Source organism: Mustela nivalis, assembly GCF_964662115.1.
Source record: "Mustela nivalis genome assembly, chromosome: 1".
NCBI classification, from domain to species: Eukaryota; Metazoa; Chordata; class Mammalia; order Carnivora; family Mustelidae; genus Mustela; species Mustela nivalis.
Window position 1 is genome coordinate 201,661,788 of NC_139020.1, and position 24,254 is coordinate 201,686,041.

General features: G+C 57.6%; 2 protein-coding genes across 4 annotated transcripts; one reads left to right on the plus strand and one right to left on the minus strand.

Moving 5' to 3' along the window:
• Window positions 1-347: 347 nt before the first annotated feature.
• Window positions 348-7,921, minus strand: DDX49 (DEAD-box helicase 49). The gene is made up of 13 exons (XM_082706796.1): window positions 7,763-7,921; window positions 6,371-6,494; window positions 5,327-5,412; window positions 5,117-5,238; window positions 4,605-4,792; window positions 4,303-4,443; window positions 3,284-3,359; window positions 2,938-3,014; window positions 2,661-2,758; window positions 1,900-1,974; window positions 1,098-1,186; window positions 946-1,017; window positions 348-858 (listed from the first exon to the last, which is right to left on the minus strand). The coding sequence occupies exons 1-13, from the start codon at window positions 7,875-7,877 to the stop codon at window positions 670-672; spliced, it is 1,452 nt and encodes a 483-aa protein (XP_082562922.1). The 5' UTR covers window positions 7,878-7,921; the 3' UTR covers window positions 348-669.
• Window positions 7,602-22,694, plus strand: COPE (COPI coat complex subunit epsilon). Of its 3 annotated transcripts, XM_082706819.1 has the most exons (11): window positions 7,602-7,726; window positions 8,148-8,374; window positions 12,360-12,422; window positions 13,634-13,734; window positions 16,301-16,453; window positions 17,690-17,743; window positions 18,162-18,243; window positions 19,183-19,338; window positions 21,174-21,242; window positions 22,301-22,375; window positions 22,500-22,694. In XM_082706819.1, the coding sequence occupies exons 2-11, from the start codon at window positions 8,249-8,251 to the stop codon at window positions 22,545-22,547; spliced, it is 927 nt and encodes a 308-aa protein (XP_082562945.1). In that variant the 5' UTR covers window positions 7,602-7,726; window positions 8,148-8,248; the 3' UTR covers window positions 22,548-22,694. The 3 variants fall into 3 exon arrangements, 2 of the variants coding, with proteins under 2 accessions (XP_082562945.1, XP_082562944.1); XM_082706818.1 differs by lacking the exon at window positions 7,602-7,726 and having other exon boundaries at window positions 7,995-8,374; XR_014304809.1 differs by lacking the exons at window positions 7,602-7,726; window positions 21,174-21,242 and having other exon boundaries at window positions 7,995-8,374; window positions 19,183-19,371; window positions 22,275-22,375.
• The last annotated feature ends 1,560 nt before the right edge of the window (window positions 22,695-24,254 follow it).

Below are 24,254 nucleotides of genomic sequence, written 5' to 3' on the forward strand. Positions count from 1 at the left end.
GCTACAAACCCCAGATTCTGCTGGGCAGGTTGGGAAGCTTCTAGAACATGGTAGTGTTCACTACACACAGGCGTCATGTCACTGAACCTGATAGCCACATTTGGAGAATGGTGTCCTTGCAGTGCCCATTTTCTAGATGAGGAAACTGGGGTCTACAGGGGGCTTCTCAAACCCAAGGTCACCTGGCCAGAATGGCCAGCACTGTAGTTGAAACCTTTGGCTTGGCCTGATGGGAATGGAGAACTGGGGTGGGGTGGGGGGGGGTGACATGATATTCTGGGGGCCTTGGGAAGCACCAGCAGCTGAACCCTCCTCTCCTGCCCCCACTCCCGCAGAGTTCGATGGGAAAAAGTCAAGAGACCCATTTATTAGGTGACTCCTGCAAGCAACACACCTTTGCTCTGGGGCCCTGCAGCATCCACCCCCCAAGGTCACTGTGTGTGGAGCTGGGCCCAACCTCGTAGCCAGTGTTCCTTCTCATCTGCAGGCAGGGGCTCCAAGAAGGGGCCAGCCAGGGGCGGCAAGGTGGAAAGCTGTGTGGAGCACAACATGGGTGTCCCTGGGTCCCACTGACAGGGACTGAGTAGGTCTGCGGGGAGGGGAGGAGCCGTCTGACCGTTAGTTCCAGGAAGGAATCCCAGGCAGGGCCGGTGGGGGCCACAGTGGTGCTCAGGACGGGCCCTGGCTGGGTGCCGGGGCCGATTGTGCTCCAGGGGGGGCCCTGGGTGGACGCCCCCTGCGGCCAGCCCCCCTGGCCTTCTGCCGCTGGAGCACCTGCTCCACCTTGTCCTTGAAGCGCCGGTTCTTCTGTTTGATCTTGGCCAGTTCAGCCTTGCGCTTGGCCTCCAGGTCGGGATCCTGGCATGGGAGGACCCACAGGTGACCGAGCTGCCAGTCTGCCTCCTGTAAGCCCTCCCTGCCATCCACGTGCCCCTCACCCCTCACCTTCCCCTCCAGGATCAGCTGCTTCCGCTTATTGATCTCCTTCTTTTCGTCAAAGTTGGCCGCCTCCAGTTTCTGGGGAGGGAAGGAGAAGCCGTCACGGGGGCCCTCATCTCCAAGGGGGCACCGGGGGTCTCACGGCTTCTAATACTCACAATTTCACACTCCCTCCGCACCACGTTGACCTGCGTGAGGATCTGCAGCACACTGGCCTCCTCCACAGAGAACTCCTCCAGCTTCTTCTCTGCAGGGGCAGGGGTCCCAGCGGGTGGGAGAGAGCAGACAAGGGAGAGATTCTGGCTTGGGAATGAGCTTCCCATGCAGTAGGGCATGCAAGACTGGCGTCAGAGCAGATTAGGGTCAGATAAGCAAGATCTGGGATCGCAGACCTAAAGAGGCTGTCCTTTTATTTGTCACTGTTAGCAATACTATGAATTTGACGGGAAATATTTTTTTTAAACACTGTCCTTTAGGGGTGCCTGGATGGCTCCGTCAGAACAGGGTGCGACTCTTGATCTTGGGATCATGAGTTTGAGCCTCACGCTGGGTGTAAGGATTACTCAAACACTGCCCTTTGCAGTCCAGAGATTTCTGAATTTTAGGGCAATCTGTGCAGTGATTACAGATTTTCCAATGCTGGTTGGTCTGGGCTGCACATTAAAACACCCAAGGGGGTTGTTAAACACACCCAGACACTGGCCCTGGGGCTCTGACTCATCCACAGGGACCACCGATACATCCCAGGCTGAGAAACTGAAGTCTCTTCCCACCGGATGTAGCTTTCAGCGGCTGAGGGCCACTGTGGGAAGCTGGTTTTGATAACCGGGCTAAAAGCCATCACTTGGGGTTGCACAGAGCGGGAAGTGCAGTCCAAGCTCTGCTCCGCGAGCAGCCTGGCAGGTATCTCACCCAGACGCACCCGTCTCCCCCCGGCCCCTCTCCTGTCCCTCCACTCACTGATCTGCTCCTCGATGGCATGGACAAGGTGGATGTCGTACTGTGTCACCAGTGTGATGGCCTGTCCTTGCCGCCCTGCGAGGACATGCCACAGTTACCTGCTGTGAGCTAGGGGCCAACAGAGACAGGCTGCGACCACCAGGCAGCTCTCTTGGTGGGAACGGAGTGAGGGCAGGTCCCTCCCAGAGGAGACACAGGGCCCTGGGAGAGGCGGCTCTCCTGGCAGGCCAGCCGTCCACAGGGGCTGGGGACGTGGCTGGTTTCCCTCCAGGGCACGGCTGTCAGGGAGTTTTGTCAGTGAGAAGCCTTGACATGCCTCAGTGCAGAGCTGTGCCCACTAGTCTCTCTGTCCCCCATTTCTGTGAGGGTGACGGTGTCTCCCTCAGCACTCAAAGCTGGTGAGGTTCACAATCCTTGGAGCAGCACAAACATGCATCATTCCTGCTACCTGTCCTTTGATGACGAGACGGACCTAGAGAGCTGATATGCCCTGCCCCAGGGCCACAAGACAGGGGAGAAGCACCAGGCCTCGGCTGGCCACCCGAGAAACCCTGTCTCTGCCCACCCCGGGCTGAGAATCTCAGAAACCAAAACATTCCCTGCCTTTGCTTTCGAAAGGATGATTCCCCCAACTTTTGACCCTGCTTCTTGCCTGCGGGCTCCACCCCGTTTTCTCCCACTGGCTCCTGACTTGGGCTCCTCGAGGGGTGAGCAGGGTGGAGGGAAACAGGTCGGAAGGCCACCCGGCCCTGTCTGCTTACCTGCCCGAGCTGTCCGGCCGACTCGGTGTATGTAGATCTTGGGGAGCCCGGGGGTGTTGTGGTTGATGACCACCTGCACTGTGGGAATGTCCAGGCCCCTGGAGGCAGAGGCCAGTCAATGGTGCCATCCACATGCAGAAACCAAGGCGGGGACCCACCCCAGGTCACTCAGCCAGAAGTTGGGGCAGCCCCACCCCTCGCCAGGGTGAGCCCTCTGATCCCTCTGTGGGGGTGCCACTGGCCAGCCCACAGGAGGGAGTACGGTGGGGCTGCTCACCGGGAAGCTACATCTGTGGCAATCAGGATCCTGTAGATGCTGGACTTGAATTTGGCCAGGGCAGCAAAGCGTTCTTTCTGTTGCCAGGTCAGGAAGAGAATTGGGAAGACTGGGGGTCAGGGTTAGCAAATGTTTGAGCATTTACCCTGTGAGGCCTGGGAACATGGGAGTCCAGGCTTCCCACCCTCACGGGCACCCCCATGAGGACAGACCAAGGTTAACGCATGGAGGAAGTGTTTCAGGCAGAGGGAAGAGGAGTGGGCAAAGGCCCTGAGGCTGGGAGGAGCAGAGAGGCCAAGGCTAGGGATGGGGAGGGGTGTGTCTCTGGGGCAGCCTGACCCCACACCTGTTTCATCATGGAATGCAGAGCCACAGTGGGGAAGTTGAATTTCCGCAGCATCATGCACAGAATCTGGCAGGTCCTGGGGGGGGGAAGGACATGCTGGTGGCCTCTCCAGGGCCCCGGTCAGGGAAGGCACTCCCACCCCGGCACACCCCAAGATGGCAAGTAGGGGGCTCTGCACAGCTGGTGAAGGAGAAGCAGGGGTGCAGGGTATCCTGCCTGCCGACCCTGGCCTAAGCCAATGAAAGTCAGCCCTAAACCCAGACTTTCCTCTTTAGGGAGCTGATACATTCTTAGGGGGCAGCAGCCACTCAGGAGGTCTCCTCCATGTGACGTAGGCTGCGTTTCCACTCCGGATCATGCTACAGCTTCCTAAGAACCTCCCCAAGGATTCTGAAGGTCTCCAGGACTGCAGAGAGGAGGGCCTGGCTGTTGAAGCCAATGTGCTGGGCCTTAGCGACAGCCCGAGACACAGTAAAAAGCTGCTGCTTCGAGGCCTTCCTGGCTGCAGCAGGGCGTTTCTGGGGGACACCCAGAGGCCCCCATGCCTTCTGGTTAAGAGCGGGTCTTGGGGAGCCTGAGTGGTTGAGTCGGTTAAGTGTCTGTCTGCCTTCGGCTCAGGTCATGGTAGCAGGGTCCTGGGATTGAGCCCCACATCAGGCTCCCTGCTCAGTGAGAAGCCTGCTTCTCCCTCTGCCTGCTGCCCCCCTACCCCCGGCTTGTATGCACACACATGGGCCGCATGCTCTCTCTCTCTGACAAATAAAGAAAAATCTTAAAAAAGAAAAAAAGAAAGAAAAAGAAAAAAAAGGGGAGTCTGAGGAACCCCAAGTCCTGGCTCCCTCTTCAGGAGGTGTGGCCTCAGCAAACTGCTTGATCTGAGCTTCCCTGAGTGAATCCTCTGAAATCTCTGGTCTCAGCAGAGGCCCCAGAGTGCCAACACTGGCCATGTGCCTCGCACCTCAGGCCTCATAAAGGCTACGGGAAGGGGTCTGAGGAGAAGAGAGGCAGCCCGTGCTCACTTGCATGTGTTGGTAAAGATGATGATGGACCAGTCCTCATGCTCGTCCTGGAAGTTCTGAATCAGATGGACCAGATAGGCATCTTTGACCTTCTCAGGCACCAACAGGTAGCGCTGGTCCAGCTGTTCCACTGTACGTACCCTGGGGATGGGGAGGTGGGGGACCGGACTCAGTTTCCCCTACTGCTGAAGGGAGCCAATGCCCTGCACGGTCCATGGGCAAGAACCTCTGTTGGGTGTGGCCCCCCCACCCGACCCCTTGCCTGCCCTGCCCTGCCCCTCGGGACCTGGCTATGGACTCACGGGGCCTGAGCCTCCCAGAAGAAGGGCTGGTTGGTGGCTAGGCCCTGAAGCTCTCTGAGTGTGTCAGTCAGTGTGGCGCTGAAGAGGAGGGTCTGCCGGCGAGCAGGCACGGCCGCCAGGATGGCCTCCAGGTCCACGGTGAAGTCAGTGCAGCCCTGCTCCAACAGCCGGTCTGCCTCGTCCATCACCTGAGAACCAGTAGCCAGGGGTAGGGGATCTGGAGTGATAGCGCTGTCCAGGGCCCGCTCACGTGCCCAGCCTGCTTCTCCCCCGCCCATGCCTCCTTCCCAGCCCTGGAGATGGGCCCTGGAGTGTTCTCCCTCAAGGTCTCAGACATCTGCTCCCTCAACCATCTCAGCGCTTCAGAGAGGCCCTGCCCCCGACCACCCTGGCTAGTCTGGGCTACCTCATATTGCTTCTCTGCTGTCCTTGTCACCCCTCCTACGGCTCTACTGGATGGCCTATGGGACACGTGTCCCAAATGGATGAATCCGGGCCTTGGGCCAACTCACCAGGAAACGGATCTTCTTTATGCTAAAAGTGTTGGAGCTACGTAGGTGGTCAGCCAGGCGCCCTGGTGTGGCGATGACCACGTGTGGTTTCCGGGAGAGCTCCAGGGCCTGGGCCACCATATCTGCAGGTGGAGAGCGAGAAGTGGGTCTGGGTAGGTGGCCTGAGGCCGAGGGGGTTCCCTACCCAGAGCCTCCCCAGGCCCCTTGTACCCATGCCGCCAACAATGATGCAGTCTTTCAGGCCCAGAGGCTTCCCCAGCACCCGGAATTGCTCTGCAATCTGGTAGGCCAGCTCCCTGTGGGTGTAAAGGGGTCAGGCTGGGTTAGATAGGGGTTCTGTGCCTGCCTCCCATTCCCATATCCAACCCTCAGACTTCCTGACTGTCCCTCTCCTACTTACACACGCATCACAGCTCCCAGTTCCCTCTGGATAAAGGCTCTGATATGGAACGCTGGAGCCCCTCTGACCACATCCCATGGCCCCTTTCCCACCAGTTCCACCCAACCTGGCCTCTCTTCCTCGGCAGTGGCCTTGACACCACAGTCACCAAAGCCCGAAACCTAAGCATCAGTCCCCTCTCCCCTGAGGCTGGTCAGTGTCCAAGTCCCTTCTTCCCTACCCCTCAGCCCCAGCTCTGCCCAGGCCTGCCCTTGGCTCATGTGCCCACTTACTGTCCTCTGTCTTGCCCTCCCCTGCTCAGATGCCCACAGAATTGGTTCTAATTCTCTTCCTGGCATTCTAGGCTTTTCTCCAGTTGGCTCTAACCCCAAGTACCTAATCTGTTCCCTGCATTTCTCCCATCTCTACTCGAATGCACTAGCAGCTTCCTCTGCCTAGCGTATCCTTCTCCAAACTTGTCCCTTTGAGACATACTTGTCACCCTTTAAGGAATATCTGGAATGACGTGTTCCTCGACTTCCCCTCCCCAGGCCACACTCTTACAACATACAGTGCCTACCTCTCCTATTGCTGTTAGAGGACTTACCACGTCAACTGCCATATTTATATCTGCCCAAGAACAAGAAATGTGTCTCTGTCTTGGGCTACAAGACAACTGACAGCTTACCACGAGACAAGACCTATGCTCAGCACTTCTCACACACTATCCCGGTAAATTCTGTGCTTCCCTTAAGAGGCAGGAATGATTTCCATCCCCGTTTTAAACATAGGAAAAGGGCACTCGGAGAGGTAAAGGTGCTTGCCCAAGAAAACACAGATGGTTAACTCACCCAGAAGGCCTATGGGGGGCTCACCTGGTGGGTGTCAGGACGAGGCAGAAGATGCCATAGGGATCCTCAGACAGCTTCTGCAAGATGGGCAGGACAAATGCTGCTGTCTTGCCACTGCCTGTCTTGGCACAGCCCAAGCAGTCCCGACCTGGGCAAAGGGCAAAGAGGCATCAACACACACCAGGTGCAGACAAGGTTCTACTGGGCAGTTCACAATAGCTAACGTTTGATGAGCGGTTACCATGTGTCCAATGTGTCCTATGTCATTTGTGTTCTGGGCATATGGACAAATTCTAGGAGAGTGTGACCATTATTATCTCCATTGAACAAAAAGGGAAACAGAGTCTCAGAGACGTGCTCAGCACACACAGCCAGTGAGTAGCAGGCTGGACTGGAACCCACATCCATCTGACCCAAGATGCCACTACTATCTTTTTTCTTTTTTCAAGACTTTATTTATTCATTTGACAGAGAGAGAGAGAGCAAGCTTGTGTGCGAGAGAGCACAAGCAGGTCGAGTGGCAGAGGGAGAGGATGGAGAAGCAGGCTCCCTGCTTGAGCCAGACACGGGGCTCAATCCCAGGACCCTGGAATCATGACCTAAGCTGAAGGCAGATGCTTAACCAACTGAGCTACCCAGGTGCCCCACTACAACTCACTATCTCATCTGACTCCCTCACAGAGCATCCCAGCTTGGGGAAACCTGAAAACCTTCCCCCAATCTTATATTCTAGGCTGGCTATCAATTTTTCCATCTTTGTCTATTTAATACCTCAACTCTCAGCTTATTATATCCTAGGCTGGCTTTCTTTCTCTCTTTCTACAGAGAAAGAAAGAGAAAACGCGGGGAAGGGAGAGAAGCTCGGGAGAGAGGGAGAGAGAGAATCCCAAGCAGGCTCTACGTCCAGCATGGAGCCAGCCTTGATCTCCACCCTGAAATCATGACCTGAGTGGAAATCAAGAGTGGGACGCTCAATCAACTAAGCCACCCAGGTGCCCCTAACAGCATCTCTTTAATGGCAAACGGGATTGCACTACCAGAGTGGGGAGTGGGGAGTATTCACGGGACCAGAGTCCTGCATTTACTAGTAATCTCGACAAACTCAGTTTCCGTTTGTAAAATTAAGATGGTAGTGCAAACTACCAAAGTTTCTCAGTAGTGGCCATTAGTCATTCATCCCTGTGCTCTGAGGTCCCAAGTTTCTGGGATTACATCACTTGTGTGCGGACACACAGGAAATCAACTGTGCGTTGCAAACGCCAACAATGCCCAGTCTACCTCTGGGACCCAGGCTCGCCAATAACGCCCAAGCATATTCCCTCGCCTCGCAGAAGTGGGGTGCGCAAAAGCTGCGGAAGGAAAGGGAGCCGATAAGAGGAGGTAGGCTTCCTGGGGAAGAGGCCGAGACACACTTACCCTCTAGGATGGCAGGGATGCAGCCGAGCTGTACAGGCGTAGGCTGCTTCAAACCCAGCTGCCGACATTGTTCCACAAGCCACGATGACAGTCCGAGCTCCGCGAAACCGGCCATGCCCCTCACCAGCTTCGTGCGAGCACTCGTGTGAGCCGTGCTTTCCGGCGCGTACAGATAACGTCATGAACCGCTCCCGTTTACTGGATCGCTAGCTGCGTGGTCCCACCCACCTCTAGCTCACTCGACCATTCCCAGCCTCGACCACATGCTTACCATCTTTTCCCGATTTCCATTGGATCGCGCGATAAAATCAAACTACAGTTCCCGAATGCCCTGCGAGTCGTCCTTGTGACTCCCGTCCTTTAACTCCCTTTGGTTCATCATCAGGTAGAAACGAGTAAACTACAATTCCCAGCGTGCCTTGCGGTGACTCTCTGCTTCCGGTCGACGTGTCCCTCCGGAAGAGGAGCGACGGGGACCACAGCGGTATGGCGCCTCCGGCTCCCAGCCCGGCCACCGGCGGCTCCGGAGAAGTGGACGAGCTGTTCGACGTGAAGAATGCCTTCTACATTGGCAGCTACCAGCAGTGCATTAACGAGGCGCAGCGGGTGAAGGTGCGGCCGTTCGGGGGCGAGGGGATGGTGGTGGAGAAAGACGCTTCCAGGCGGCCACGGGTCGCTCTCTTATTTTTAAAATCTTCTTCTCGCGGCGTCTGCCCACCAGTGTACCTTTTCAGAGCACTGTGAGGAGTTAGTTACCCCGACCTTTGACAAAACTCAAAGCTGTGACATATTTTGATATTTCTCACTCAGAGCTCGTTCTGCCCCGTGGAAGGTATTTGAGTAAGGAAGGTGTTTATACCTCTGTAGTAATAATAGTAGTATTTGTCACTTGGGGAGAGCCCGCTTATGCCACCATACCCTCAATCCCCGTGAAGTAGGAACTGTTGTTCGTTCTCATTTTATGATGCTGACACTGCTGTTTGGGAGAGAAATGGCTTCTTCGACATTACCCTGCGCCACGAGCCAGGTTGTTTCTCCTCGAATTTTCCCATTCGTTTCTTTCTTTCTTTCCTTCCTTCATTCGTTCATTGAGCTTCTTTGTGGATCAGGCAGTGTATTTGTGCTGGGTCAAAGCAGTGATAAAATAGATAAAACTCTGAGGTCTCTTGGAAACCTCAAGCTCCTCAGAGAGACAGTAAACAAGTACATAAACAAGAAGTCAGGGGGGTGGTGTGATGGACAGTGATGGGAATGAGGTTGGTCATTTGAGAGCTAGAAAATAGCCCTGCTAGGCAGGGCCCAGCCAATGGATGACAAGAGGGGACAGCAGGTCCTTCTGCAGGAACTTTTAGGGAGGGACATGGAATTTACTGACACTTTGAGAGTGAACTACTGGGCCTGCTTTAGAGCCGTGAAATTGACAGGATCTTGCTCGCCCTCCTTGTTAACCTTAAAAAGAAAAGTCAGTTATTTTATTAGGAAAATGGGTTCGTTGGGGATTAACGGATAATTGCATCTTGGGATGTGTAACCTATGGCAAAACCATGGGCAAGTCCAGAGAACAGAGAGGACTCCTCTTTAACAGGGGAAAGGAAATCAAGAGGATTTGTTATAGACAAAAACCCATTGAAGTAAACTGGGAGCTCAGAGTCTGGTGGCTTCTCATTGCCTGAGTTGTGACAGTCTCCTTGGCTAGCCAGTTGCCAGGCAAGGAGAAAATCTCATCCTCCTGTGGGGAATTCATGGTACCCCTCTTCTGTTGGGGTCTGTCATGGACTTGGAGTGTGTCCTGGCTTGAGAGCTCCCCCTTCTGGCCACCTGATTCTATTTTCAACGAGTTTTTGTTTTGTTTGGGTTTTTTTGGTTTTTTTTTTTTAAGATTTTTATTGATTTATTTGACAGACAGAAATTACAAGTAGGCAGAGAAGCAGGCAGAGAGAGAGGTAGGGAAGTAGGCTCCCTGATGAGTAGAGAGCCTGATGCGGGGCTCCATCCCAGGACCCTGGGATCATGACCTGAGCCAAAGGCAGAGGCCTCAACCCACTGAGCCACCCAGGTGCCCAAACGAGTTTTGTTTTTATTAATTTTCACATAGCCTTGTGTTCTGGGGATATCAGATGAGAAAAGAAGTGAGTGAATGTGTAATAGCTTGAGTGCTTAAGGGGGCAAGTCTTCTGTCGTATTTTTCAGACTTTCCGTCACTGCTGAAAGGGAGAACCAGTGTGCCCTGCTGTACTCGGGGACTGGAAGCAGTCACAGAAACCAAATTGGCAGTTGCCGTGGGTGGAGGCACACTGCAACCCAGCCTCTGAGCTGGGGAACTGCTCCCTCTTTGGTGATGTAGGAAACATGCACTGCTGCAAAACCATGTCATTGACCCTGATGCATCCAGAATGAGCATACTGTCCCCACTGAGCCATTCAGTGTGATTTAATTTTGGTCCACGGTCCACAAACCCTCTTGGGCAGCCTGTACTGGGTTTAACGGTGTCCCCTGAAAGATATGTTCACTGGGAACCTGGGAACATGACTTATTTGGCAAGAGGATGATTGCAGATAGAATTCAGTAAAGGCTATTTGGATGCAATCAGCCAGGATTTCAGATAGGCCCTAAATCCAATGAGAAATGCCTTCTAAGTGGGGCGCCTGGCTGGCTCAATGGGTTAAGCCTCTGGGTTCGGTTCAGGTCATGATCTCAGGGTCCTGGGATTGAGCCCTGCATCGTGCTCTCTGCTCAGGGGGGAGCCTGCTTTCCCCTCTCTGCCTGCTGCTCTGCCTAGTTGTGATCTCTCACTCTTTCTGACAAATAAATGAATAAAATCTTTAAAAAGAAAAATGCCTTCTAAGAGAAAGGCAAAGAGAGGTTTGAGGCAGACAGAGAAGATGGAGGTAGAGATTGGGGGGAGGGGACTACAACCCAATGAATACTTGGAGCCCCCAGAAGCTGGAAGAGGCTGGAAAGGATCCTCCATGGAGCCTTTGGTGGGAGTGTGGTCCTGCTGACACCTTGATTCGAACTGCTAGCTTCCGGGACTATGAGAGGATAATTTTCTGTTCTTTCCCACCACCCAGTTGATGGTAGTTGATTATGGTGGCCCCAGCAATCTCTGACAGACTCGAGCTGAGGTGACCCCATGTGGGACACCTGGGGAGTCATTGCCCTTGATCGGATGTAGTGCTGTGTCACCATCGTGACATATCCTCATTTGTCAGACATTTCTTAAGTGCCCACAAGATTGTAGGTGCTGCCTGGCGTTGGGGACGAAGCAGTGCAGGAAGCCTCAAGGAGCTGCAGGTCTAGTGGGGCCATCCTGACGGCGGTCCTCATCCCATCACTACCCAACCCCACCATGGTACTTACTGTCCTCAGGACTGGCTGCACCTTGGAGCCATCTGAGGTCAGTCGGGGGCCACTCAGGGGTCTGCCGGCTTTGGTGGGTGTGGGCCTCCTGGCTTTGTTCTCAGGTAATTCTGGTGAGCTCTCCTCCCCAAGCCACACATGGCAGGAAAACGTTTGCTCAGAAAGATGCCATCCCTGTTTTCTCGGATCTGGAGATCAGCCCAGCACTCACCACGCAGCTTCTGCCCAAGTTTTTACAAGCCTTCCTCTTTTCCTGGCTCTGGTCCGTATCCCCCATAGCCTCATGGCCTGGCCAAGGCTCAGGGGGCTTCTTCCCACAGGCCCCCAGTGAGAGGATAATTTTCTCTTCTTTCCCCAAGTGAAATCCCCTCCGCAGGGCTTCCCAGCTTCAAGGCACCGGGGCCCAGCAAGCGGCGTGGCCCAGGCTGGATGCAGATGTCATTGTTCCCGGGCAGCCCCGCTGAGCTCTCCTCTGAGTGAGGCAGACCTTTGTCTCTTCTGTTTTCCATGATTAAAACGTGTTTTGGAACAAAAACAGGACAATAACAGGTTACATGGAAGTATTTGTTACCACAAGTAAAGTCCCTTTTGCAGGTCTCCCGGGTCCCATCGGTTCTTCAGAATCAACCATTGGCCTCTGGATGGGAATCCTCCCAGGCCTCTTTTTTCTACCTTTTTTCTTTAAGATTTTGTTCATTTCGGCTGGGGGGAGCATGAGCCAAGGGGAGGGGCAGAGGGAGATTGGGGCTACCCACTGAGCAGGGACTGCCAATGCAGGGCTCAATCCCAGGTCCCTGGGATCACAACCTGAGCTGAAGGCAGACACTTAACCGATTGAGCCGCCCAGGTGTCCCAGTTTTCTCTACTTTTACAAACTCAGGCACTGAGGCATTTCCCCACCAACCTCCTGGACCACCCACATCATTAAGCAGCTTCTGTTTTGACCCATCGCACTCTGGGGGCACCTGTCAGTACTTGTGGCCACATGTCCAGTGGTTAAAGGCATGGGCTCCAGCCTGGCCCATGGCCATGCAGCTGGAGTGGGTGCCCCACTTTCTTCACTTGGGTGGATGCGGGTAAGGATCGAACCCCCTTCCTGGGGTGGTGATGGTCTGGGACAAGATCAGGGCTGTGATGTAGGCCCAGCAGCCACTGGGGAAGCTACCTGGCCTCCCCTGAGGACAGGTCTGACACACAGCTCGAGGCATCCCTGACCGGTCTCCCTGTCTCTCTGTAGCCGTCAAGCCCGGAGAGAGATATAGAAAGGGACGTCTTCCTCTACAGAGCATACCTTGCACAGGTGAGTGTGGGCCTGTGACCTCCAAGGCCCCGGGGACAGGAGAGTAAAGAACAGAGTGCTGGGCGGCGACTGGGGTGGGGACAACAGGAGGCCAGAGTCCAGGACCTTGAGCAGCGAGTGTGGCCTCCACAAGTAGGTGGCTGTGTTCCCGAGGTTGTGGACTCATGAGGCCCAACGACCATTATAGGGATTTCTTCCTCCTTTTTTTCTTTATTTATGTAATCAGTAGGTTCCCTTTGCTTAGTATAGCTTTAGGTTTTTGGAATAAGCAAGTAGATAGTAAAGAGAATCCTGTGTAACCCCCTGTAGTCCACAGGCAGCTTTTCTTCTTGCACTGGCCATGCAGGCAGTCCAGATGGTATAGACCGAGCTGTGCCCTGCCCTGGCCTCCCCCGCCAAGGCCCACTGGCAGCTGGCCTCCCACCTGCCTCTCCTCCCCAGCTTCAGCCTTGGACCATGATCTGTCCTGGGCACATGGCTCTGCGGCTGCCTCCACCTCACATCAGGCCCTGGGTGGCTTCCTGGATTCTGTTCACATCTTTCCCTCTGTGGAGTGTTCTGAAGCCTGCTGGGACCCCAGCCCTCCTATTGACCAATCCTCCTCACCCGGCCTCCGTGCCCTGCCCTTACCGTGAACAGTATATGCGGCCCCCAGCAGAGGGGATGCTCTGGTGTACCTGGCATCTCCTTGAGATGTATGCGTGTGAATGTATACATACAAAAGGACACCTGCAGGTGGCAGCAAAAACATCAAAACCACCAGGGAAGGAATGTGGTGAAAGTGGGCCCCTGACTCCAGTTCCCCTCCCAGCAGTGAGCACCACCACTGGTTCTGAGCATCAGCAGGAGGGGGTGTGTGTCCTGATGCCTAGACCCCCGGCCCCTGGGAGATGCCTTCCACCCGGAGCTGGCGGGGCCCTCGCCCTTCACTTCAGCCCTGGGGTCTCCCACTAGAGTGGTGGGCATTGTGGCTTGACAGGTGGCAGGTGACGTCGTGCTGGCTCACAGCAGGTCCTGTGGCAGGCCTGGCCCTGGCAGGCCGAGGGGCCCCTGCGGGCAGTGGGTTCTGGGGGAAGCCACTGGTTCCAGGCGTCAGGGCTCTGCCAGAGTGCTCCTAGAGCCCTAAAAAGCTCTCGTGTTCCTGGGGGCTGAGGTGTGAGCCCCACAGGGGAGAGCAGGCCCAGCTGACAGCATGCTTCTCTTGACTGCAGAGGAAGTATGGTGTGGTCCTGGATGAGATCAAGCCCTCCTCCGCCCCTGAGCTCCAGGCCGTGCGTATGTTTGCTGAGTACCTGGCCAACGACAGCCAGAGGTGAGGATGAGAGGGCGGGGTTTGCATCTCTCCCCACCTTCTTGGCTCCCTGAGCCTCAGGGCATTCCTACCCTGCCGGGGCAGTTGTGTGAGCCGTTCATTGTGTTGCTGGCTGGGATACTTGCCTGGTGCTTACAGACTCTGCCTCTGCCCAGGCCTGGAGCACCAGCAGGACCCAGCAGGCTCCGTGCTCCTCTGTGCTGCCTCCCCAGCCCAGGAATGGCTGGTCCTGAGGCCCCCTGGGGTTAGGAAGTTTTACATTCAAATATCCTCCCCACAGGGTGCCTGGGGTAGGGCAACAGCCTAGCCCAGGACGGGGAGACGCTCTACCCTGTGGGTCTTCCCCCGCCCACCTGCCCTCCCCCACCCGCCCCTCTGCCCACCTCCCCCCCTGCCCAGCCCTGAGACCCCACCACCACCCTGGAGCATCCCTCTTAGTAGCAAGGAACCTCAAAGAAAGGCCTAGTGGAACTTATTAGATACCAGGACTTGATCATGACCTTGTTGATACTATGCTACTCTCATGGGCCACCGAGGTTGTCTTTGGGTCCCAGGTGTGGGTGAGACCGCCTGCTGTGACCCCCGGCCGCTGCCCTGATGAAGGGTTCTGTGCCCTGTCTCCTGATTGGGGTCCTTGGCCCTTGAAGCTTGAGGCTGAGGGGAATTTACTTGTCAGCAGTGACAGCTGAATGGGGGCCCCCAGGTTCTGATCCCCAGAACCCATAAACGCGGCATCATTGGAGATGAGGTCTTTGCAAATATAATTAGGTAAGGATCTTGAGATCATCTTGGATGTAGGGTGGACCCTGAATCCGGGACTGGTGTCCTGATTAGAGACAGATGAGAAGACAGAGGAGGTACAGAGGGGAGGCTTGCGTGAAGACGGAGGCAGAATCGGGATGACACGGAAGCCAATGCACGCCAAGGACTGTGGGCAGCTGGTTGAAGCCAGGAGAGAGGCTTGGGATGGATTCATCTTCGGGGGCCTCAGAAGGAACCTTCCCTGCCCACACTTGGATATCGGACTTCTACCTTCTAGAATTCTCTGTGAGAGAGTCTGTCCCCGTTGTTTGCATCTTCCGGGTCTGCGGGGCTTTGTGACAGCAGCCCCAGGACGCCAAGGCAGGCAGGCTCCTGAGGCTGTCCTTTCTCCTTCACCACACTTCATGAGCCAAGAAGACAAGCCCTGTTCTCCTTTTGGAAGAGGAGGGGACCCAGGGACCTTGTAGGAGCAGGGGCTGCCGTCGGGCAGGAGCTCAGGAAGGCGGAGGGATTCAGGGTGCGTCCGTCCTGGCATCCCCACAGCCAGCGCAGCAAGCAGGCTGTGGAGAAAGTCCCAGAACCTGCAGGTGACCCGTGTCATGTTAAAGTAACACCGTATGATGCTCCCATCACATCAACAACAGCAGGTGGCGTGTCTAGTCCTGGTGCCACAAACCAGGCAGGGAACGTCGTGGGGTGGCCACAAGGGCTCCTGTGCCAACCCTGTGTCACGCCCTGCACGCGCTCCGGGTGTGCGGAGTGGGAGATAGTCTCGGGTTTGAAGTCATTTGTCCTTCCAGCACCTTGGTGGTCACAAGGACAGTGACAGGCGTGTCTCCATCCTCCAGGGCCTTAGATGCAGATTCTGGCCAGTGGCCCCCGAGCAGCCCACGTGACATGCACACATTTCTGGGGATCCTGTGGACCCTGAGCAGCAGTTTTGGTCCGGTGGCATCTTGGGGCCGGGCTCTTCTTCCCTTCTGTCAACTGCTCAGCAGCCTTTTGAAATAAGGGGTTTGGGCTCTGTTTTCTAGTTAAGCAGATCATGGTTCGGGTATCCTATGGTCTGTGGGGGACCCGGCTGATTGTTGGTGGAGACCTGGCTCCAGCCCGGTCACCAGCCTGCACGCGGCCCGCCTGCCCGGAGCAGCTGGCCATCGCAGCTGCCCACTGCAGAAGGCGGCGATGTCACCAGAGTGAGAGTTATCTGTGTGGCTTCCTGTCCCCAGAGAGGCGACCCTGGCAAGTCAGTCTGTCCCTCCACATCTAGGGTGATGTGGACACTACAGCCTTCTGTCTCTGAGGGCCAGGAGGTCTGTAGGCCTAGCAGTCGTCTGTGCTGCTCTGTGGACATGTCCCCTCCTGCCCCCCACCTCCTCATGGGGCCTGAAAGCACCCAGCCTCAGTCTCTCTGTGTAAGGGCAAGAAGTACCGTGTGGGAAGGCGGTGAAGTTGGTGCCCAGTGGGGCTCAATGGCAACAGCTGGGCCTGTTCTTTTTTTTTTTTTTTTAAGACTTTATTTTTTCATTTGAGAGAGAGAACACAAGCAGGGGGAGAAGCAGACTCCTGCTGAGCTGGGAGCCCAACACGGGGCTCAGTCCCAGGACCTGGAGATCATGACCAGAGCCGAAGGCATATACTTAACCAACTGAGCCACCCAGGCATCCCACGAGGGGCCCGTTCTGCCTGCAGCTGCTGTGTTCCCCTGGGGGCCTGGCCCACCCTCTCTGGACCTGTCTGCTCCCACAGGGGCAAGGCTGCTGCCCACCTCTGGCTGCAGGCTTTCAGCAGCCTTGTCTTGCAGGGACTCCATTGTGGCCGAGCTGGACCGAGAGATGAGTCGGAGTGTGGACGTGACCAACACCACCTTCCTGCTGATGGCTGCCTCCATCTACTTCCATGACCAGAACCCAGATGCGGCCCTGCGTGCCCTGCACCAGGGGGACAGCCTGGAGTGGTGAGTGTCCTCCCTGTTCTAGCGGGAAGGCCTGGAGGCCTGAGCGGCCCCTCTGGTCTCCAGGCTGCTCAAGGCCTCATTGGCCGTTGTCATGGGAACAGTGGGGGGCTGTCGGGAGAGACTGGTGGGGCCCAGGCTTCCCATTCAGGCTGCAGCTCCCATTCTTGGTCCAGGAGACACTCCTTTCTGCACGGCTGGGCTGCTGTTCCCAAGGACACGGCTCCCAGGGCTGGAAACCCTCTGTTCCCGATGGCAGAGGAGAAAGCACCTTTGTTCTGCCCGTGGTTTCTGTACCCCCACCCCCACTACGGAGCCTTGTGTTCCTGGGCCCTGGCCTTTCTGTGTCCTCCCCGCGTCCCCCCAGGCCCTCCCCTGATGCCGGCCCCCATTCAGCGCACTCCAGAGCTGGCAGCATGCCACGAGTGCCACCCCCCGCCCTAGGAGGTGACTCTGGGCCAATGCTTCATCTAGGGCGCCGTGTCCAGGCTCTGGCCTAGAGGGTGCGACTGCCCTCCCCTATGAACTCTCTGGGTACCAGTTGTCCCTTGGTTAGTTGGTCCCCACAGGTTCATTTTTGTATCTGTTTCTGGCCCCCCCCCCCGATCCAGAAAGGGATTTGTGGCAGCTTAGAAATAGGTCTCGCACGCAGCTTACAAAACAGCAGACTCTGTAACTGTTTCTCAGACTCCTACACCGTTGCTCTGGGCGGAGAGATGAGGGAGCAAGTGACTCTTACATCAGCAGTGGCCACAGCTCTCAGGCAGAGAGGGAAGCCATAGGTGTGGGCCCTGGAGGGTGTGAGCACGTGCCCCTCGCAGCCGCGCTGTGACTGGACCCACAGCATTCCCTGGGGGCTGACCCTGGGTCTGGCTGCTCAGCTCGCTTCCTGGGCTCCTGCCACTGGGTGGTGGCCAGTGTCCCCCTCGCACCAGGATTGGGGCACAGATATGGTGCCCAGTCTCAGGGTAGTCAGAGTGGGACGACTTGGGACTTGATGAAAACTCCGGCCCCACGCGTGCTCAGTGGTGAAATGGGGAAGCCAGGGCCCCGGGAAGCTGTGGGAGGCTTGGCCCAGCCTGTAGAGCCTGGGTCAGTCCAGTGTGGCTCAGCATCGCCCCCGGCCAGGCAGGGCTGGCAGCCGAGGGACCCCTAGGAATGTTCCGGAGGTGGTGCCCACACAGAGTGAACCCCGATGAGCAGCAGAGTGGTGAGGCTGACTGCCTGTCTGTCCCACAGCATGGCCATGACCGTGCAGATCCTGCTGAAGTTGGACCGCCTGGACCTCGCCCGGTACGTCTCTCCCACGTGTCCCCAGCTGCAGCTCCCAGGCTGGGGCCCCGCGTCAGGACTGTCAGAGCAGCAGGATGCCATGCTCCCCAGAAGCCAGGCCTCTGGCCGCTAGGGGGCACTCAGCTTGGGGGCCCTCCCTGGGCCCTTTCTGAAGGCCCAGAGCATCAGGAGTACAGTTGCTTCTCCATTCACTTCATTCAAGCCCATGGGGGTGACACACTGTTGGTTTGCCTGCCCCTCCCTGCAGGGTGTTGCCTGGGATGAGGGATGGTGCTGTCCTTGTCTCCCTGCAGATTTGGGGTGGGCTTCCCCAAGTGTGCAGTGGGGGCAGCTGGGTCGGGGCCTTGAGCCGGCACCAGTATGTGTCCCATGAGGAGAATGTGGGGGGCTCCCTCCTACCCTTCTCTTCTGTCTCCAGGAAGGAGCTCAAGAAAATGCAGGACCAGGATGAGGACGCTACCCTCACCCAGCTGGCCACCGCGTGGGTCAATCTGGCTGTGGTGAGCCCCTGGGCCTTGCTGGGGGAATGAGGGAACATCAGAGGCCCGGGAGGTGGGAGGTGCCCCCTGGATCCAGCGCTGGCCGCTGCCTGGGGGAGAGTGCTGATACAGGCTTCTATGGACGCACTGGACCTGCTCCTTTGTTTGGGTCAAGGGCCCGTCCCCTAGGGGAACCCCCAACGCAGTGCGCCCTGGCACATTTCGCACCTTGATCAGCTGCAGCCCCATTCCCGGCTCCTCATAGCCGAGCATCTTGGCCAGAGCCAGAGCAAATGAGCTGGGGGGCTCTGGGACCAGACTTGATGGACCGAGTGAGCCTGCCTGGTGGGGCAGCCTCCCAGGGCTGACCCTGGGCTTGGCTCCCACTCAGCTCGCTGCCTGGGCTCCTGGCACTGGGTAGTGGCCAGAGTCTCCCGTGCACCTTCCCTTGCGCCCAGCCCCTATCTCCTCCATGCCTTGTCCCTCCTGCCCGCCGGCAGTGGCCCCTTTTCTGGCTTCTGGCACTGGGTTTTCTCTAAGCTTTTCTTTTTCTTGTCTTTTTTTTTTTTTGTATGGCTGCTTAAAATGTGTTCCCCATCTGCATGCGCCTGCACTGGCCTTTGGGGCTGAGGCCTCACCCAAACTGTTTTCTAGTCCCTGCAACTTACAGGGGGAGCCCTGCCCACTGTTCACCAGCTCTGCATTTTTTCCCAAGCCCATCTTGGTCTCAGGGTCCCCTGTAAGTGATGCTGCATCTCTAGCACGCAGACAGAACCTTTCATTCTGAACCCGGACTTTCGGCGACAGAGAGGGGTCCAGGGATGGCCTGCCGCGCGCTGGCCACGCTGGCATCACTTCCGCGGAGTGCCAGCTGGCGTCACCCTGCCGTGTGTGGGAGCAGGCGGTGGCAGGGCTGGGGAGCAGGGTGACAAACCGGTGATGTTGAAATTCTGCCCGCAGGGTGGTGAGAAGCTGCAGGATGCCTACTACATCTTTCAGGAGATGGCTGACAAGTGCTCGTCCACCCTGCTGCTGCTCAATGGGCAGGCGGCCTGCCACATGGCCCAGGGCCGATGGGAGGCTGCTGAAGGCGTGCTGCAGGAGGCTCTGGACAAGGTACGGCAGGCCCAGCCCACACGGCGGCTCCCAGTGGGGGCGGCAGGGGACGCAGGGCTTGCTGCAGAGGCATACCGACCGGGCAGAGGGAGACCCCACGGGCCTGGCACATGATGTGGGAATTTATTTTGATAGCAAATCAGCTAAGATTCGGACTGTAAATAGAAGTGTTGATTGTGGCCTTTCTCGGAAATGGGAGGCTCCTATCGGCTTGGACTTCAGCAGGGCTGAGCCGAGCAAAAAGGTCTTGGCTGCCTGGTCTGGCGGCCTCTTGATGTGACTTCTCCCCTGAGCCAGTACTTGGAAGAGATGCCTGCCGTTCGTTACCAAGGGGAGAGCGGGCTGCCGATGGGAGGCGTTGCCTGGGCCTTTCGGGTCTAGGAGAGGAACCGCTAGTGAGGCCCTGGCAGGGCACCCCCGCTGCCTTCTCCCAAATGATGCATGAGGTCTTGTGTGTTACTTTTATAATCAGAGGAAATGTCAAAGTTTTTCCGTTTTTGGAAAACGTTTTTTGATGTAACGAGAAAAGGACACCAGTAGGAAGCTTTCTCCCCCATACCTGTGCAGGGGGTTGAGTTACCATCAGGAGATTGTTTGCAGATCACCAACAGGCCAGGGGCCATCCGTCGGATGCTCCTTGGGCTGCCCGCGTGGAGCTACTTTGGCCTGCCAGGGCGCCTGTGTCTGTGTTGGCCGCTGTGCCTCCCTGACAGGCTTGGACCTTAACTGGACTGCTGGGTGCAGTCAGGAACGTCTAGCCTGGTGGGATGTTTGTGCCCCGGAAGGAGAAGGCAGCGGGGTCCCCAGTGAAATGACACCCATCTGTCCTCATTCTCTGAGATCCCACCTGGGGCAGGGTGCTGCCAGTGGCCCTGACCCCCTCCTCTCCCTGCCATGCCACGGCCTCTCTTGTCCCGATGCCTTGGGCCACCCCCTGCTTTCCACTGTCCTTTCCATTCCTCTGGCGTTCCCCTCGTTTTGCTTCCATGGGCACGTGCCATTGTCCCTCTTGACAACCTCCGCGAGGAGACTAAGGTGGGGGGGAGTTGAGTCGCCCTGGAGAGGGGCAGCAGTGGAGCAGAGCCGGGTCCATGCAGGAGGCTGGGGTCTATGCAGTCCCTCGAACCTATGACACCTTGCATCCAGGTTGCTGTGTCTCTGTTCGAGTGCGCGGTCAGGGCCCCCTGCAGCGGTCTTGCCTTCCTGCTCCAGGGGGTCTGGGGCCAGTTCCCTGCATTCCCTGTGCCTCAATGCCTCATGTGGGTGGGCGGGGTGAGGTCACCCGCTTGGATGTTCTGGTAGTTTCCCAGCAGCTTCTTGCTAAGACCCCTAGAGAGCCGGAAGGGTGGGTAGGGTCTGCCCTGTGGTCCCAGATCTCATTTTTGCAGGGAGGGGGACCCCTTGTCTGTGATGGTGTTCAGGCCACCTGGGGCTGGGCTCTATTCCTTTGCCATTGGTGTGATAAATTACTCCTCAAAGACTGCCACCAGCAAGGTCTCATCCTGGCCCACAGATGAGACATCGGGCTGAGGGGAAGCTGCTGCTGTGGGGAGGCGGGAAGACGGGTGAGGGCCGGGGCTCCCCCCTTGCCACCACGCTGCCTCCCAGGCAGAAGGGGGGCCCTGAGGTCATGGCCTTGTGGAGTGGCCAGTGGACATGCTTTGGGTCCCCTAGCCCTGCCCCCTGCCCCAGCTCTGAGGGTATGACCTTGAGTGGGTCCTGTCTTTACCCTGGGTCAACGGGAGCCGGTTTCCCACCAGAGATGGGGGTGGACAGGCCAAGTTGGGGGCCTGGGGGAGCTGACCCTGCTCGCCTGGTGTCTCCTGTGTTTCCAGGACAGTGGCCACCCGGAGACACTGATCAACCTCGTCGTCCTGTCGCAGCACCTGGGCAAGCCCCCCGAGGTAGGGCCCCCTGGCTCAGGGAGGTTTTCTGGCCTCCTTGCTTTGGGCAGGTCTCTGCGGTGTGGCCCCAGCCCTGGACGAAGCTCAGGGTCTCAAAGAAAGCCACTTCTTTGGCAGGGAGGCAGGTGCGGTTGCCATCAGCACAAGGGTCACTATGAAGTTGGTGTTGCGGGCGCTGAGGCTGTAGGTCGGCTGCTCCCGTGGTGCTGTGTGAACTAGTGGGCCGTGTCTCAGAGCGTGCCCAAGCCAAGGCCAGCTGAGCCAGGTCCCCCACCTGTGCCACCTCTGGGAGGTCACTGGGCAGAAGAACAGAGGAGAGGGGCCCAGGGGAGCCATCCCTGTGAGCCCCTGTTGTGTGAGGGCAGGGAGGGAGGGAGAATTCTGGGGCCCGGCTGTTTAGGTGGCTGACTGGCCCACTTGACCAGGGACCCACCCTAGGGCTTCCTGGCCGTCTGGTACCCATCCCTATAGCAGGACCCCCGGGTGGCCTCGGGGCTAGCGTAGTATAGCAGATAGAGCAACTCTCCCACTCACCCCAGAGATGGCACTGGACCCTTGGGCTTGGGGAGACAGCTGCCCCCGCCCCATATAGTCAGTGTGGGCCTGAGGAGGAGGGGCGAGGCTGGCAGCAAGGGCTCTGTCTGGGGTCCAGGTTCTAGCACCAGGATCCCTGGGGATTCTCTGCACAGTGTGCCCAGAACAAACCCCCCTCCCCTCCCAGCCCTGTTCCCCCTGACCTGCGCTCCGCCCTCTCCTTGGGCCTGGGTCCTTCCCAACCCACTCACTGAGCCCCTCGGCACATCCTTCCACTGTGCGCTGAGCAGAGGCTCTGTGCCACCTGTCCCCTCTTTCTGCCCCAACCCTGAGGGTCCCACCCAGCATCAGCCAGATTTCCGGATGGAGTAATGGAGGTGATGGGAGATGGAAGGCTCTTGCTTGGGGTCAGTGGGAAGCTGGGAAGCTACCCCATCCCCCCACCCCTCCCCTTGCCCTGTATGTGAGCAGCACCTGGCTCCCCTCGCCCCCGTTCAGCTCACCTGGCCTCCTGTCCCCTGCAGGTGACAAACCGCTACCTGTCCCAGCTGAAGGATGCACATCGGTCCCACCCTTTCATCAAGGAGTACCAGGCCAAGGTGAGCCCAGGCGGACTGTCTGTCCCTGGTCCCCAGACACCCCGGGCAGGGCCAGGGAAGGAGGGTGACTGGGGTCCTGACTCATGTTCTCTCTGTGTCTCTTCCTTCCCCCACCACGTTGAAGGAGAACGACTTTGACCGACTGGTGCTACAGTACGCTCCCAGTGCATAAGACCGGTTCCCGAGCCAGGGGACAGCAAGGTGTGCCGCCTTCCCTGCTGGGCACCCCTCCTCAAGCTCTCTCACCTGTTCTGGCCAGAAGCAGAGGCTGGAAGCCCAGCCCAGCCCACTCTTGTCAATAAATGTATCCACCATGGGAGCCACCTCCCCCCCCATCTGTGTCTGCTGTGGCCACTTTGGGAGGGACATGTGGGAACCAAGGCTCAGAAGGGAGGGTTCTAGGCGCTGTCCTCCCAGGGCTTTTGCTGGGAGGGGGTCCCCTGGAGACCAGGGCCTGTGAGCAGCAGAGGTGCAGACTCCCGCCCCTCAGACAACCACCATATGGTGGTCTGGGCAGCACAACCATGTCTCCCAAGCCCCCATGGCACCCAGGGAAACTGAGGTGGCAGCCATCACCAGGGGCATCAGAGCTCAAAGGCAGTATCCCAGGGAGGCCTGTAGGGGGCCAGGGAGGTAGGAAGTACTCAGGCTTCAGTTTAGTCGCATGCGCAGTGTATGTGCGCTGGGTGCAAATGCTCTCCATCCCCCATCCCTCCAGATTGTCCCCGCTCCTCGCTGCTGTCCTGTGGGCGGTCCATGGCCCAGATGGAGACCTGCTGCTGTCGGGCTGTGGGCGCAGGAGGGCCACAGTGCTGTGCTGTCTACCTGGAGGGAGAAACCCATGGCGAGCACCCTTCCATAAGAGAAAGCCAGGGTTGGGGCGCATGTGTGGCTCAGTGGGTTAAGCCTCTGCCTTCAGCTCGGGTCATGATCTCAGGGTCCCGGGATTGAGCCTCGTATCGGACTTTCTGCTCAGCAGGGAGCCTGCTTCCCCTTCTCTGCCTGCTTGGGATCTCTCTGTCAAATAAATAAAATCTTAAAAAAAGAGAGAGAAAGAGAAAGCCAGGGCACCAGCTGGCGTCTCTTGTCAAGAGATGGTGGTAGGCGAGCAAGGGAGAACTGTTGGTTGGGCCTCTTAGATGAGGTCACCACCCAAACAACTAGAAGGATCTGCGAAGGCCAGGTTCAAGGGATGGGGGTGACCAGCATTCATTCAAAGCAGCATGAACAGCCCATGCAAAGCCCCTGTGGCTGTGCTGGGCTCCGCGAGTGGGATAGCGCTTTGTGCCCTTTGTCCCTAGGTCAGTGTCTGCCTGATACCTGGTGCTTGGTGGCCAGAACAGGATGCAGAGCTCAGGATTTCCAGGGGCAGGACCCACCCAGCCCTTCCTGCCTGTTGAGGAGCTCAGGGGAGAGAGAGGAGAGAGGTGACAGAGGCATCCGGCAGGGGTGGGGATGGGGGCCCTGGAGATGAGCTTTCCGGAGAGAAGAGGCCTGCCCTCAGGTGGAACAGGGAAGGGGCGCCAGCCTTGGGACCTTAGCAGCCCCTTGTCAGGTCCCAGCTGCCGGCATGGGGAGCCACCTTCCATTTCTGCTCTGCACCCACGGGCTGGTGGCCTCCCAGCTGGCCGCCCCAGGATGAAACTCAAGGCGCTGGGGCTGGGCTGGTGGGTGGGGGCTCCTCTCAAATTACTGATGGCTGCCATGGTGACCAGATAGGGACAGATAGTGCTGGGTGGGAGGGCGGGGGAGGTGGGGGAGCTGGAAGGCCCAGGTCTGCACCACAGGCCCAGTCAGACCTCTGGGGGTGCAGGTAGTTAGCTAATTGAGGATTCCCGAGGCCCCTTCTGCCTGCTGGGCAAGCTGCAGCTTTAGTGAG